Below are 16,749 nucleotides of genomic sequence, written 5' to 3'. Positions count from 1 at the left end.
TACCAAACTATTAGTTAATGTCTGGTTATGCATTAACGAATGCATTAAATAAAAGTAATGCATTAACTAATCCACTAACTAATGCATTAACTCATGTTAAATAATATATTAATAAATGTTAGATAAGCGATTATATTAATTATTGTAATGTTACTTAAACATTAGTTATTGTCTTAAAATGCATTAACTAATGCATTAACTCATGTTAATGAATATATTAATAAATGTTAGATGAGGGATTAAATCGATTATTGTCATGTTACTTAAACATGAGTTACTGTCTAAAAATGCATTAACTAATGTTAATTAAGGGACCCTTATTGTAAAGTGTTACCGTTACTTTTTAGCCCCTCAAAACCTATATGTATATATATATTTTTTAAAATTAAAAACCCATTCCTTTTTACCCGATACCGATCCTCTGAAAGATGGCCCGATTTCCGATCACATGGTCGGATTGGGGACATCCCTACCATTTAAAACACTGGGGGCAAAACAACTAAATTACAGGTCAAGAATATGGCTGGCTACCTGGCATGCATGTTTTTCTCCTTAACCCTTTAACACCCAACGTGTCGGCAGCGACGCGGTTACGCATATCGTCTTTGAAGCTTCGTCACGCTGTAGTTACGTCACCCACGTGCCGCTGGTTGGTCTCGTTTGAAAGTGCGGAAGTTGATGTCCACACCAGTTTTTATTTGAAGTCAATCGGCCAAGAAAAACGGGAGATAATGCCGTTTGAGTTTTATAGTTTTATTGCACTCATAAATATGCATTAAAACGCTGCATGGACCATGTATCCATCTCCATATTTCCATCATGTCTTGTCCTTTTTCAAAACTGAAAGCAGCACAAAAGACTACATATCCCAAGAGCCGTTGTGATGTCAAGAAGGAGGAACTGAATGTGATCATTTTTAATAAATTTCCGAGCAAGGCGCCAACTATTGAAAGGGAGGCATTCGAAGCAAACATCGGCCGGTTGGTTTGAGCGAGTGACTTTGAAACGTGCAGAAAGAAACTAGATCTACATTTAGCGCAAGCTAATGCATTATTTCATTAACTCAAGGAAGAAGATGAGCCGTATTTGTCGTTATTTTCTTGGGATGAGTCGGCGTCTCGGCGAGTAGAAGTGACAACAGCACGCAAATGGCGAAAGAGTAGGCTGTGTGACGTTGTGTGTGACGCAGCTCCGTGACCTGTTCAAGAAGAAGCTTTATTGAGTGCGCAAAAAAAAACAAAAAAACTTCATTTTGTCGCATGCCTGAAAATTTTGAATTGAACGGAACTACTTGTCAATATTTTTTTAAATACTTTTTTTCAATGTTATATATATATTTTTCTTCACTATAATTACTATATTTTTATGTAGATGTGTGTTCGAGAAGCTTGATTGCATGTACGTATATACTTTTGATAAGGTGATGGGTACAACACCTAACTTCACAAAGAGATATCCTCCAAACCCTTTTTGTGTTAGATGATATATATAATTTTTTTCTCACTATTTTGCACAGTATATAACCTGTTTTGACCATAGTATGTGTAAAGGCCAAAAACGCAATGACCATACCTGCTGTTTGTGTTGAATTGTCAAACATAAAACTATTCAATCTTATTTTTTTCTATTGAATGTTTATCCTAACAAGTTGAATAAATATCATCAAGCTTCAAAACGGTTGGTCGAGCATGTTTGGTTCTCAATTGGACATCAGCATTACAAATTTTGAAAAAAGATTTTGGGATTTTTTTGTCTTTTTGGGTCCAAAATGTGGATTATCATTGGTCAGTGAAGAAAACAACAGTTTGGACATGAAGTTCAAGGTGTCCTGAAAAGAGGGACCCAACTTGGCCATTGTAAACAATTTTTTCTTTGAAATATAAAGGGAACATCAAATGCATGCAAATTCGGCCAAAATAGGCTTAGGTGTTAAAGGGTTAACGTCACAGGTACCATAATTCCATCAAAGAGACTGAGAGCTTTCTTCAAAAATCAATATCTCAGAAAAAAATGCAATAATTTAATTTATTACATAAAGTATGTATATACAGTGCCTTGCAAAAGTATTCGGCCCCCTTGAATCTTGCAACCTTTCGCCACATTTCAGGCTTCAAACATAAAGATATGAAATTTAATTTTTTTGTCAAGAATCAACAACAAGTGGGACACAATCATGAAGTGGAACAACATTTATTGGATAATTAAAACTTTTTTAACAAATAAAAACCTGAAAAGTGGGGCGTGCAATATTATTCGGCCCCTTTACTTTCAGTGCAGCAAACTCACTCCAGAAGTTCAGTGAGGATCTCTGAATGATCCAATGTTGTCCTAAATGACCGATGATGATAAATAGAATCCACCTGTGTGTAATCAAGTCTCCGTATAAATGCACCTGCTCTGTGATAGTCTCAGGGTTCTGTTTAAAGTGCAGAGAGCATTATGAAAACCAAGGAACACACCAGGCAGGTCCGAGATACTGTTGTGGAGAAGTTTAAAGCCGGATTTGGATACAAAAAGATTTCCCAAGCTTTAAACATCTCAAGGAGCACTGTGCAAGCCATCATATTGAAATGGAAGGAGCATCAGACCACTGCAAATCTACCAAGACCCGGCCGTCCTTCCAAACTTTCTTCTCAAACAAGGAGAAAACTGATCAGAGATGCAGCCAAGAGGCCCATGATCACTCTGGATGAACTGCAGAGATCTACAGCTGAGGTGGGAGAGTCTGTCCATAGGACAACAATCAGTCGTACACTGCACAAATCTGGCCTTTATGGAAGAGTGGCAAGAAGAAAGCCATTTCTCAAAGATATCCATAAAAAGTCTCGTTTAAAGTTTGCCACAAGCCACCTGGGAGACACACCAAACATGTGGAAGAAGGTGCTCTGGTCAGATGAAACCAAAATTGAACTTTTTGGCCACAATGCAAAACGATATGTTTGGCATAAAAGCAACACAGCTCATCACCCTGAACACACCATCCCCACTGTCAAACATGGTGGTGGCAGAATCATGGTTTGGGCCTGCTTTTCTTCAGCAGGGACAGGGAAGATGGTTAAAATTGACGGGAAGATGGATGCAGCCAAATACAGGAACATTCTGGAAGAAAATCTGTTGGTATCTGCACAAGACCTGAGACTGGGACGGAGATTTATCTTCCAACAGGACAATGATCCAAAACATAAAGCCAAATCTACAATGGAATGGTTCAAAAATAAACGTATCCAGGTGTTAGAATGGCCAAGTCAAAGTCCAGACCTGAATCCAATCGAGAATCTGTGGAAAGAGCTGAAGACTGCTGTTCACAAACACTCTCCATCCAACCTCACTGAGCTCGAGCTGTTTTGCAAGGAAGAATGGGCAAGAATGTCAGTCTCTCGATGTGCAAAACTGATAGAAACATACCCCAAGCAACTTGCAGCTGTAACTGGAGCAAAAGGTGGCGCTACAAAGTATTAACGCAAGGGGGCCAAATAATATTGCACGCCCCACTTTTCAGTTTTTTATTTGTTAAAAAAGTTTAAATTATCCAATAAATTTTGTTCCACTTCACGATTGCGTCCCACTTGTTGTTGATTCTTGGCAAAAAATTAATATTTTATATCTTTATGTTTGAAGCCTGAAATGTGGCGAAAGGTTGCAAGGTTCAAGGGGGCCGAATACTTTTGCAAGGCACTGTATGTAGTATCTACTGTATATACAGTATGTATACTGTATTTCCTAACATTATCTGTTTTAATGAATTTAGGATAATGCTCTTATTACTCAATTTTTTCACTTAATTTCTCATCACAAAAGTCGCTGCAAAGTGCAAACTCCAAAGGCTGGCTAGTTGTTTTTTTGAACTGGATCTTTTGACACTGGAGGCTCTTTGAGAAAACTTATATTGTGAAGGCCTACCTAATGTAGTGACTGGTGAGAGCCTTCTTTTTGAAGAAAGCCAGAAGCTGTCGGCAACAAGTTCAATCGAAGAGCAATGCTTCCAGTCGTAACTCCTTTGAGGGGAGGCAGTAAACAAGCTACGGGCTGGGTTAACAGTACACAAGCGGATAAAACCTAGCACTGGGTTTTGCCACTTAAAATTCTAGCAGAGTGCCTGGTGAGAAGAGGTGAAAGAGTTTTCAAACATTAATTATGTGGTGCAGTAAAGGTGGTGAAACAGCCCTGTCACTGACCTACTTGCAAGTCAAGTGTGTCAGCAGGAAGAAGAAATGAGTCAGTCCTGCCGTGGAAATAAAAACTCAGTCTGTTTGTGAGCTAATATTTTAATCACCAAAACTTTTCGTAATAGCCAAGACCCCAATATTGTGAGACCTGCTGAAAGAAAACCAGACCAGTAGTACCAACTTATTCACTAGTATACATGTGCTCCATCAAGACAATATTGTTGTTTTTATTTGGGCATCTCCCTTCACACTGATTATTTCCATGTTGCATTGTGGCTGTCCTCATGAATATAAAAATTAGGCATACATTTTTTTCCTCTTTCGATCTGATTTTGATACATGAATCAGGATATCTGACGTTACCAGTGTTCCGATACCAGAGCTCTGTTTCTGTATGTATTTTTTTTAAACATTTTAATTTATTTTAAGTGAGGTTTTAATAAAATCTTACCTGTCAGGTTAGTAAAGTATGTATGAATAATTGCATGGTCAGAAAATAAAGGAAATAAAAACAAAAACTGGGAAAAATCTCATCGTATGGCTGCAAACTGTGCATAGCTTTTTCCGAACAAAGACTGGTGTCGGTGTGCTGCCTCTCATTGAGATAGACCTCTTTTCAGGAAATCCATTTCACATTTTGCAGCCAGGTAGCTGAGCAGTCAGCAGGAATAGCCCATGGATCAGAAACTTTCAGAGATTAGATCGGAAATTTCCAGTTGGTGAATTAAACTGGTATGCAGGGGTAGACAATAAGGGAACTGGCCCAGAGGCTTTTGAAGTTTACTGTCCCCACTATCAAAACCACTGGCCCAGGTCAACGTGTCAGTTATTGATCCCGATCATCACAAAAAGGAAACAATTTGATGAATAATTTTTTTCTAGGTAGATTTAATGAAAAGTGCAGCAAAATGATGCTGAATCATAAATCTAGTGCAAAAATTCCTATTCCAATTCCATAATCACTCCAGTATAGCCAGTTCTTCCTCCATTTTTTGCGCTAAAATGATGTTTTTATTTTTATTATTTATGTGTAATGTTGACATCTAACAAAGTGGCGTAAGGTGTCAGTATTTACTAGTTTTCAACTTTACGGCATGCAACAACCCGTAACACGAATGACCCAAGTAGAAACATGAATAAACCCAAATCAACTACACTGACCATTTACACATATTTTAATGTTTTCGGGAGACAAACACACGCAAAAACAGAACAGTTTTTCTTGGAAACTCTAGGGGGAGGCGAGCCCGCTTTCCTGTGTTCCTCCTACCGCCCTCTGGAAGTCTCCCCCTGGCTCGGTTGTCGTGGCAACAATTTAGAACTCAAAGAGATGACTAACACAATTACGGCTAACAGTTTTCAAGCTAGACTGTCGTTATGACGATGTTATTTTCTCCGTTTGTCCGCGGATAAATTATCACGTTATGTTCATACCATAGGTTGGGCTGAAACTTTCTCTCCCTATTTCTCTTTCTTGAGTGGTCTTTTTTCCACGGTGCTTGGCCAGGTGCTTGGGGTTTCAGAAACATATTGTCTTGTAGTATAACTTTAGGTGGGTACAGAGATACTGACAATAAATCAGCAGCGGTAATCAGGTTGCAGGCATTCACGCGGGAGTGAAACGGCTGGCTGCATAGACTGTAAGGTTTTATTTAATCAGGCTAACGTAACATCATCAAAACACGGAACCACTGGGAATAAATGTGAAATACATTTTTTTTTTTTTTTCTTTCTTCGACACATTATTGGCCCTGATGGTTTTAAAAGTACGTCTATTGTCGTCCCCTGGGTATGGAAACTCAATACTTGATCGGACTGGCGTTATCCCTAATAAAAATAGTATTGTTTGAATAACATCAATCATATGCAAATACTAAAATAATGTGTGACATAATTGAGTATAGTGTCATTTCTTTGATAAACATAGGTAATCGCAATTGTGATGGACCTGCTAACAGACCTGCAGATACTGCAGGACCTGATGGATGCTGCCTGGCGTCGCTCCGTGCCCGTATACATCCTGCTGGACAACAATGGCGTGCCGCACTTCCTGGACATGTGTTCCCGGCTCCAGATTGGCGCTCAGCACCTTCGGGTAAGATGGGACGGTTTCCCACCAAGGTGAAGATTGCCACACATGTGTGGAATTTTCACTGGTACTCAGCAATTATACAGCCCTAAAATATCTTTCTAACCCTTTTTGTTGTCAAATGTCTCATAAGTTGTTTTAATATAAAAGCACAGTATTTGCCTTGGCTCACTAAAAATTAAAATCATCATCATTACTCTAATAGGACAGTGTTTTGCATAAAATTTGTTTAGAGTGGACTGCTGGTTATATTTATTTTCAAAGTTATTTCCTGGTCTTATAAAGCCAAACGTGCGCTTGCATCGCTCACCACAAAAATGCAGGACACCAAGCCAACCTCAGGGTGACACTTATAGCTAATGGAAGTTGTGACGGTATGAGTCAGTGGCATGTGTTGTTCTTTGGAAGCAACTTATATTTTCTACTCAGATAATAATACTGTTTTCTTGGCATTAGCTTCGTATTGTGTTCATAATCACCAACTCTGAATTGCAGAACATCCGGGCCAGGACACTCACGGGGGTGGGCTTCAATTTATCCTTTGGCAGACTTCCCGGCTCCATGTGTTCCAAGTACATGCTAGTGGACGGAGACAAGGTGGTCTTTGGATCCTACAGGTGACAACCCAATTCCTCCCCATTGGTATTATTAGCCCCAATAGCCAGTTTCACAAATCATTTTTGAAGCATGGCTGCATTGAGTAGACTCACAAACAATTCCTGAAAAGACAAAGAGTCAAACATTTTGGTTTAAAGTTTCATCATTTGCAGCAGATTTCAAGTCAGTAGGGCAACTGCAAACAATTTGAGTTTTGCACTTGCGAGCAGTCAAAATTTGATGACTTTACACACATTTTTGGGGGGGATTAGGGAAAAAAACGGGGTGGGGGCAATAAGTGCTCCATATCAGACAGCGAAAATATGCTAAACAAAACCATGTTAAGAAAATATCCATGGTTAAAAACCTGAGAGAAAAAAAAACTCACCAGTGTTATTTAACATAAACAATTTAGCTGATTCTACGAAGAGCAAATAAAGGAGTTCAAGCATACAAGTAAGAGCAGTAATTGTAGGCAACCCAATTTTACTACCACACCTAGAACCAACCTAAGACTCGATATTCTAGTTTTTAAACGCTTAAGCACTGTTCTTCAGAACATCATTAACAGCCAGTGATTGACAGGATCAACTTAAAACTGGGACCAGTGCCACCTCTGCTGTCAAAAGTGACAGTTGAACCAAACTCATTAAAAGAAAGAAGAGATAAAGACTGTAGAAGTGGCTCATTAAAACTTACCTGTCACAATATGCCCACCTATCGGATCTGCTCGTATAATTGTAGGTATGACAAACTCTGAAATACCTCCTTATTTCAATGATAACAATCATACACAAAAATTTGCTGCAGTAATTACTGCCGAATGCAAAAGTTTCTTTTGTGATTGAACAGCGTTCCAAATTATTGCTTTGTGACCCATATTGTCTGTTTCTTTAAAGGAACTAAATTCTAAAGTCACTTTTTGGAAAATGGTTGCTAAAGTGCAACAGACTCTGCTTATGTAAACGAAACTAGCTCTTCTATAGTAAGTTTGCAGCTGTGTTGTCAATGCAGAAAAAGCGCAACATTGAGCCTGCACTTTCAACCACAGTAGCGACAAAAACAAAACAATACAAACATCCTGACAAAAAAAAAAAGAAGAAAAGAAAAAAAAGAAACTTCAATTATATCAATTTCCCAGCTATGCATAAAGTTTACTCTGATCCCTTTAGAAACTCATTTTCCAAAATGTGACTATAGGGGTTTAGTTCCTTTTAAGAAACAGACAATATTATTACAATCTGTTTCAGATTGAATCACGTGTGTGAGACAAAAAAAAAAGTGGAAGGAGTGAATCAAGTTCAGTCTGAGTGTTTCATATTTGATGGCTTAAAAAGATAACATGAAATTCCCATAAAGGTGGGGAGGAAACTGAAAGCAGAAGTATGAGTTTGAGCGGGAAGCTTTTTAAAAATATACATTTTTTTATTTTTTTAAACTGCTGACGATCTTGCGTTTTACACCACACTATGCTTTAGAACTCATGATGCCTACATGATAAATGCATGTCACCACCAAACATGGTGAAGGGACGGTTGGGGACCACTGGCCTAGAGTACAAAATAATTTTTGCTAAGGGTACTTTAAATTTTAGGCCTTTCAAATAACTATTTATTTTTCCCATACCTTAAAATAATTTGTATAATTTATGCATTTTTTAAAAAATTATATTCGACATCTAAATGATATCGTTTTTAAAACCCCAAATGTATTTCACTCAGGTGACTTGAAGTTCCGCTCTGAGACCCCCAATTTGGCCAAATTTCAAAATTGTCCTATATGCATGCGTGATACATTATTGGAAAGCTTAAAATCTTTATTTTCTGAGGGAAGAAATTTTTTAACAGGAGGGTATTTTTTGACACATTAAAAGTAGGTCAAATCAGGTGAGTAAAAAATAGACATTTTTGGGACCTTTTAAACTTTCTTTAAGTTTATCATTAAAAAAAAAAGGTCTTGGGAACCCATCCTGGTACATAATAAATAACAAACACTTCAAGATGATCCCCCTTTGTTACGCAAGTCTTTGATAATCAATATGCATGCACTAAGACATGTGGGTGGACGTACAATAAGAAACCAAATTGGTGTGTGAGTAAGTGTAGAATAAATTCAGCCCTGTGTTTGTAAATAAAAATGGCTAAACGGGGAGTTAGCTGTATAGTAAATGACAACTTTTCTGTATACATTTTTTGATTTGGCTTGATTTTAATGTGTGTAAAGAAACAACATTTCCAGAAGAATTTTAGAGGTTGAATTCCAATACCATAATATTTTTGCTGTGGGCTTTTAAAATATCTTTTCAGTTATGATTAAAGAATGTGAATGCGAGATACTGAGAATAAAAGTCTTCATATGCATAAGGGAACATATAAATGTGAGTACATAACACTATGTATTTATTGTATTTAGCCTTGAAGCCTACGACCTATGTTTTATGATTTAAGCATCTAATGTGTCTAATACATCGATATCATCCCATAATAAGCAATTCAAATGGCAACAAGGGTCAAAAAGATAATGTATAGCACTAGTCAGTTAACCTGCTGTGTCCATAATTCTCGCGCTAGCATTCGACTGCAATGTATATATATATATATCTTTTTGTGGCTTTCCGGTAACTCGAGGGGCGAGCATGAGCGAGCATCATTAAAGACCAGATGATTTTAAAGAGATCTTATCGCGCACTACCTTGTTTCAATCCAAAAACTCTAGCATGTCGCCGAGTGTCAAGACACAGCTGTGAATGGCCACAGCCGGACTTTGTGGGGATTTTATGGGTGGAACACAGTAATATAACAAGGGTCGCAATAAAGAAGTCACAGACAAAACGGAGTGGTCAAGATTTTCTTTTTCAAATATTTAGCCTTTTAAACTTTTCTGTTTTCTCCATTTTCTTTGATTGGATGGATTAGTTATCATCTAAAATATCGGGGAAAATGCGACAGTAACAAAAAAATAAAAACAATTAAGCAATAGTTATGAGGTAGATATCCGTGTCTTATTTACAGACACAAATTTTTTCATTGTGACGTAATTTGTTTAAAAGCTTGAAATATACGAGTGAATATTTTTTTTAAGATTTTTTTTTTTTTTTTAACTAAATGTTAGACATCAATTAATGATTCTAATCTAAAAAATTATAGACATTTCGAATAATTACGTACCTTGAAACAAAAGTGGTTGCTCAGTGTCTGTAAACGGGTCTCCAGGGTAAAACGGACAAATTAAAAATAGTCTGAGGGTATAATGCGCCATGAAACTGCTATGGCAGCATATAGACATATTGTTCTATCAACCACAACAGTTCTTTTGACGTAAAATACAGCAGTTTATTTTAAAGAGGCGCAAGAGCAGAAACTGCTTTTTCAGACTTGTGTGTGTTTTCCACCATTCATATTTTTATATATTATTTTGAATGTTTTTTTTTTTTTTTTTTGCAAGTTCAAAATAAGTTCATTTTAAATATATATATATATATATTTTTTTTTACAAAAAAGACCATATTTTTCAATTAATCAGTTTTACATTTTGCTTTTAATTTTTTGCAAATAGAAGATTTTTTTTAATCAAACATTTAAAAAAAAAATGTTATGAACATTTTTAGACTTTTTTCAAGTAACACTTGGAACATTGAATACGTACATACGTGCTCTATTTTTTTTTTTTTTTTACTGTAAATTTAAAATAATAATAACCCTAAACCCTAAATGTGACACTCTACTTTTATGTTCTGTTTTATGTGTCAGTTTCTCATGGTCCACATCACGCATGGATCGCAACACCATCACGGTGATGACAGGCCAGGTGGTGGAGTTCTTTGACCAGGACTTTCGAGAGCTCTACGCCGTGTCGGAAAAGCTGGACCTATTCCGTGAGTTCCATGTGAGCCCGCCAGCCAACATAAGCACCAGCGTGCGCTCGAAGGTGGGCCCCAAGCGCCCCCCGCTTCCCGCCACAACATCCCGTTTCCAGGTCAGCCTTGGCGACGCGCGCAACGTCAACATCGAGGTCCCCGCTCACAAGTACTACAACCCCAAGTACTTCCTCTTGTTCCCGGATGCCCCGCAACCAGCAAGGTCCCTGCAAGGGCCCACTAGACCGTCTGAGCTCTTGCAGCTTATGGAGCCCCCAGACCAGGTCACCAGTAGCGAGAAGTTGGACCGTCTCAACCCGTTACCGTCTGAACCCCCAGTGGATTTCTTAAAGAAACCCAACGGAGCCCCGCAGGAGAAGAAGAAGCTAACGCTGAGGCAGAAGATCACCAAAAGGTTGTCAGTCAGCAAGCTGTCCATCAATAGCGGGAGGTCAAGCCCTGCCCCAGCAGAACCCACAGGATACTTGGGCAGCCAAGATCACCTGGAGGTCAGGGTCAAGTCACCCTCCAACAAGCTCAAGCTTCTCAAGAGGCCGTCCGCGCTCGGACCCAGGGCGAACTCGGTGCAGACGGTCGAGGCCACTCAAGACAACATTAGTGAGTGATAAAGTTGTACAGTACTGTTTCAAGTCAGGTTCCTTTTGCCCATTAACCTGGAAAAGAAATCTCAATTCTTAAAATGAACACTCGAAATAGTGGAAAAAGTGGTGCAACAGGGATTCGTGCTTATTGAGTTAAGGTGATCGTATTTGCCACAAAGGGCCACACACCGGGACTTAAGTGTGCATTAACTCTCATTTTAACATGAATTTGAAATTGATTGATCAGTTCTGAAACTGCTTCGTCACAGTATATTTTTACTTCTTCTTTCTTAAAGATTTACCTGTATATATATGTATTAAGCCTGTAACGATACGCGTATCGAAACCGAAATCGCGAAACTTAGTCACGATTCTGTCTCGTAGTGTGAGACGATAGAATCGTGACACACCTTCAAACCCAGTTCAAACCACGTGTTTTTCAGTTGGAAACTCGCAACTGCTTGCCTGCCTGCATTGAAACTGACTTTCTCAAAGGCAGGGCGTGACAGTCATTCAGGTAATAACCCCCTTAATTTAGTTTTTTAGGGGTTGGAATTGACGGTCAATGAAATGACAGCAACATGGTTTCACTAAGAAGGAATGAATTTTTTTGGTCTTATAACTTCTTTTTAACAACAAACGCAACTTACCACTCGCCAAATTCTTCCGGGAACCTCAATACTTCTCTCCTAGAACCGCTTGTGTAAACTTCTGCCTTATTTATGCCCACAGCCTTGCCTCATGTAATGTGCATGTATATTGCCCACTTTGGCTCATGCGCAGACAGCTCTGTTTAGCGAGTCGATGACACAAGTCATGATTCCGGTGAGCCTGAAATTGAAAACCCTCTGTGCACATTGACGGTTTTTCTCAGTCACTTTGGTAAACAGTCATGTGAAAAAATTAGGACACCCCATGAAATATTCAGAACATTAAGAAATGTTAACATATCAATGTCTGATCTTGTTTTTCTTTATCTCTGGAAAAGAAAGCTATGTAATTGCAGGTAAACAACAAAATTAACATTGTTTTACTCAGTAAACCAAATATATCAACAAAGATGCATATACTAACAGAGAAAAAAGTTAGGACACCCTACCACCTAAAAGCAAGTGTTACCCACTTTGGCTGAAACAACTTCAGTGAGCCGCTTTTTGTAGCCATCTACCAGTCTTTGACATCAGTCTGAAGAAAGTTTGCCCCACTCGTCAACGCAGAATAGTTTCAGCTGTGAGATGTTTCAGGGATTTCTCGCATGTACAGCAAGTTTCAAATCACCTCACAGCATTTCAATGAGATTAAGATCTGAGCTTTGACTCGGCCATTCCAGGACTCTCCTATTCTTCCTTTTCAGCCAGTCCTTGGTGGATTTACTGATATGTTTTGGGTCATTGTCACTTCAGCTCTAATTTGTTTCACAGATGATCTCACATGTTCCTAGAGCACCCTCTGATACATGATAGAATTCATGTTGGAATCTATGATGGTGAGCTGGCCAGGTCCTGCTGTAGCAAATCATCCCCAAACCATGACACTTCCACCTTCATGCTCCACAGTTGGTATGAGGTTATTTTCCTGGAATGCTTTTATTGGGTTTTTGTCAAACATGTCCTCTGTTCTGGTGTCCAAATAATTAAATTTCAGATTAATCTGTCCATAGAATATTGTTCCAGACATCCTGCTCTTTTTCTGCATTCACTCTGGCAAACTTCAGTCTGGTTTTCATGTTCTTCTTGGAGCGCAAAGGTTTCCTCCATGCACACCTCCCATGAAGGTTAAACTCGTGAAGTCTCTTCCTGATTGTAGAGGCATGCACTTTCACATCAACAGTAGCAAGAGCCTGTTGTAGTTCCCATGATGACATTTTAGGGTTTTTGGAGACTTATTTTAGCATCTTGCGGTCTGCTCTCAGGCCAGACCTGGGCATGTTGGCAGCTGTTTTTAATGTCCTCCACTTGTAGACTATTTTCCGGACAGTGGAATGGCTGGTTTTATATTCCTTTGAGATCTTTTGAAATCCCTTACTAGACTCATAAGCGACTACAATCTTCTTTCTAAAGGCCTCAGACAGCTCCTTTGATCTCACCAATGTGTTTTCTCTCACTTCAACAGTCAGGGGCACACCAAACTAAATATGATTTTTAAATAAGGCAAGCCTCCTTCAAAACACTGGGTAATTATGTTCTAATCATGTGCACCTGATGTGATACCCCTGTGTGTGATTTAAGCTATTTTAATTGAGATTGAATGTGGGGGCATTTTAATTTAATTGCATTTATTTAACATTACATTTTACAGAAAGTCATTAAAAAAAATTTTTTTTTCCAGTTTTAATTGTTTAGTTCTACTCAGGGGTGAAAGTGGGCCAGAACGGTCAGGAAGGCAGTTCAGGTATAAGATTGAGGGCCAGAACGCAGTTCCGGTATAAGATTCAGGGCCAGAATGCTGTTCTAGTACACAGTGCTTTGATTCCGAAAATATGACTGTCAAACGCTATGTAAAAAAAAATTCTGGCTCCGCGGCGACCTTCACGTCTGGGAGTTCCGGCAAGAAATTCTAGCCACTTTCACCCCTGGTTCTACTACTTGAATCTTCCAAGATTGTTAAAATCGATATTAAATATCCATATGACAAAATATATTACAAAACACACAGGCTTCCATAGGGTGTCCTAATTTTTTCACATTATTGTATTGCTCGGGTCAGAAATGAAATTCTTAAAACTACTTGTTCAATCTTTACAACATTGTGACATTTGTACACATCAAAAAAGCAGTTTCTCGTTTCTTTGAAAAAGTTCCAAAACATTGGTACATCCATGTACTGTATATGATTGTGTACAATTCTCTGATGTTTCCAACATTATCTATTGCTTGTCTCACATTGCTGAAAATGTATTATCATAGCAGATCACTGTTGATTTGTCTCACACCCCACAAATTTTGGGCAGTGGTTTATTGCATATTTACATGTAAAATGGCTGCACATGTTGTCTTAATACAGTGGTACCTCTACTTATGAAATTATTTGGTTCTGGGAGTAGTCGCCTAACTTTCGAGTAAGGCGATGGTCTCTTCTTTTACAAGATCAAAAATGGCGTTGGATTTGTGGCAGACTACCGTCTTGGTGATTGTGTCTCCAGCGATTTCATTTTCCTTAAACCAGAGAAGAAGAAGTCTCTCCATCTCTTCACGAAACTGACTCCTTGCATGAAAGGGTAGTCACGCTCTTCGAAGGTGTTGCTGCTTTGATGGCTTCCTTCTCGTTCAAGATGGTACCTATCGTCTATCCAGTGGCGTTTCTAGCCTACATGGTGCCCAGGGCGACAAGACCATCCTGAAATTTCTTTCATAGCATGAGGCAATATTTTCCCTTTTTTCCCAGTGTGTTGTAACATGAAAATTGTAGATACGTTCGTAAGTAGAGGTACCACTGAATGTCAAGCATATTTCTTGACATTTTCATGATTATTTTCTAACTCTGTCCTGAAGTTGTAATTTTCTCCCAGGTGACTCTTCTACCTATTGACGAAACTCCAAAACATTATGTTAACTATAAAATCTTTTTTCCTTTTCCTTCTTCTTCTTCTTATGTATAGTTTTGGTGGTGGTTGTTACGTTTTTTTATTTATTTATATATTTTGCATATTAGTGTTAAATTCTAATGTGATTTGTTCCATACAACGTTAGTAAAAATATAATTTAAATAAAATGTTTTTCACATTAAAAAAAAATCATTTTGCGTATCGAATCGTGGGTCAAGAATCGTGATACAAAATTGGAGCATGTTTTTTTTTTTTTTTTGGTATCGTTACAGCCCTAATATGTATGTGTCTGTTCAGAGTTTTGCAATGTCTGGTCACATTTAAAAAAAAAACAAACAAAAAAAAAAACACTTAAAACTTTAATACAATGTTCTTTTAGTTCTAAAGTATTCTGAAGTATGAAATTCTTCAGTTCTATTTTACCTTCATATTACCCAGCAATGAATCACAAATACATTGAATACATTTTTTTTTTCTTTTTAATCTCACACATTGATTCTGAGATTTGGAGATATTGTCTTAATAATAGTTTTTTTTTTTTTTTTTTCTTTTTGATCATCAGGCTGGAGGAGTCAACGTCAAACCAAACAAGGCTGCAATGTGTCCTGAGGTCTCATTTTTGGAGGACGATTTTATTTTAAGTAAATATTTTAAACAGTTTACACGCACTAAATTCACTTTTGTTAGCATGTAATGTGACTGAGTTAACACTCAGACATGTCGCTGCTCACCATTATTGGCGCCGCTTCATTGTTTGCATAATCTGTACAAATCTTGGAAATGTATTACATTTGTAGAATCAAGATCTTCTAATTGAAGATCCAAAGTATTTTAGAAAACGGAAATCACTAATCTGATTTAAGTTTACCTCCTTACTTACTTGAACTTCATGGTGGGCAGGCATAGACTTCATAATATATTGACGGGACACGGGGCACAGGGCCGATTTATAGGGGGCCTGCATTGTTGGCGTGGCCGTCGAAGCTGACCAAGTGGAATCACAGACAAAGACCTTTTTCCGTTGAAAATTCTTGTGAATAAATGCTTGAATCTCTCAATTTTTTATAGATATGGATGTAAAACAGTCTCGATTCTTGGTTAAAAGCAAAAAAAAAAAAAAAAAAAAAAAACGTGCAGTTAGCATTCATTTTACGTAAATATTGCGAACTATGATGCTAGTCTGTCAACAAAGACCTTTTTCCATTGAAAATTATTGTGAATAAATGCTTGAATCCCAAAAAAAGCACCAAAAAAAATGTGTAGTTAGCATTTATTTTACATAAATATAACGAACTATGATGCCAGTCAGTAAGCAAATGTAGCAGCCGCCTTACAGAGCTTTTTCCGCTGAAAATTCTTGTGAAAATATGCCTAAATCCCTGAATTCTTTATAGATATGGAAGTAGAACAGTCTCGATTCTTGGTTAAAAGCAAAAAAAAAAAAAAAAACGGGCAGTTAGCATTGCTTTACATAAATATTGCGAACTATGATGCCAATGCAGTAGCGGCTAATTTCTCCTATTCGTTTCAAAATGCATGCATAGTACGAAAAATACAATAATTACCTTGAATCCTCGAACAAATCACTCCTGAGACAATCCTTCCTGTTTGTATGCGGTACAGCTTTCATTCTTTTTCCAACTTCAATCCGGTGTTAGATCGCTGCGTGCGTGTGTTTGAGAATAACCCCTCTTGATGCTGGGCATGGGCAGGCCGCTTACTTGAAGGCGTGGCGCAGTGTCTGACAGATGTGACCCGTCAATATGATTATGAAGTCTATGGGGCAGGACTATCATGCAAACTGAATGGCTGACCAATCAAAAGTGGGTATTAAAACCAAAATACGTGTGTGCCTTCTTCATTGTTGGAGAAAAAAAAATAAAAACTGTTATGAT

The 16,749-nt window shown here is 38.0% G+C and overlaps 1 protein-coding gene across 1 annotated transcript in view; it reads left to right on the top strand.

Moving 5' to 3' along the window:
- Positions 1 to 15,965, top strand: part of fam83fb (family with sequence similarity 83 member Fb) — a 56,888-nt gene extending 40,923 nt beyond the window's left edge. Inside the window, exons 2-5 of the mRNA XM_057844445.1 lie at positions 6,094 to 6,261; positions 6,751 to 6,872; positions 10,602 to 11,326; positions 15,417 to 15,965. Coding sequence (XP_057700428.1) covers positions 6,094 to 6,261; positions 6,751 to 6,872; positions 10,602 to 11,326; positions 15,417 to 15,463 — 1,062 coding nt within the window. The 3' untranslated portion in view covers positions 15,464 to 15,965. The remainder of the gene's footprint in view (positions 1 to 6,093; positions 6,262 to 6,750; positions 6,873 to 10,601; positions 11,327 to 15,416) is intronic.
- Positions 15,966 to 16,749: the final 784 nt, after the last annotated feature.

The sequence above is a fragment of the Corythoichthys intestinalis genome, chromosome 8 (genome assembly GCF_030265065.1).
Source record: "Corythoichthys intestinalis isolate RoL2023-P3 chromosome 8, ASM3026506v1, whole genome shotgun sequence".
NCBI lineage: Eukaryota > Metazoa > Chordata > Actinopteri > Syngnathiformes > Syngnathidae > Corythoichthys > Corythoichthys intestinalis.
This window is presented reverse-complemented; position numbering and strand designations above follow the sequence as displayed.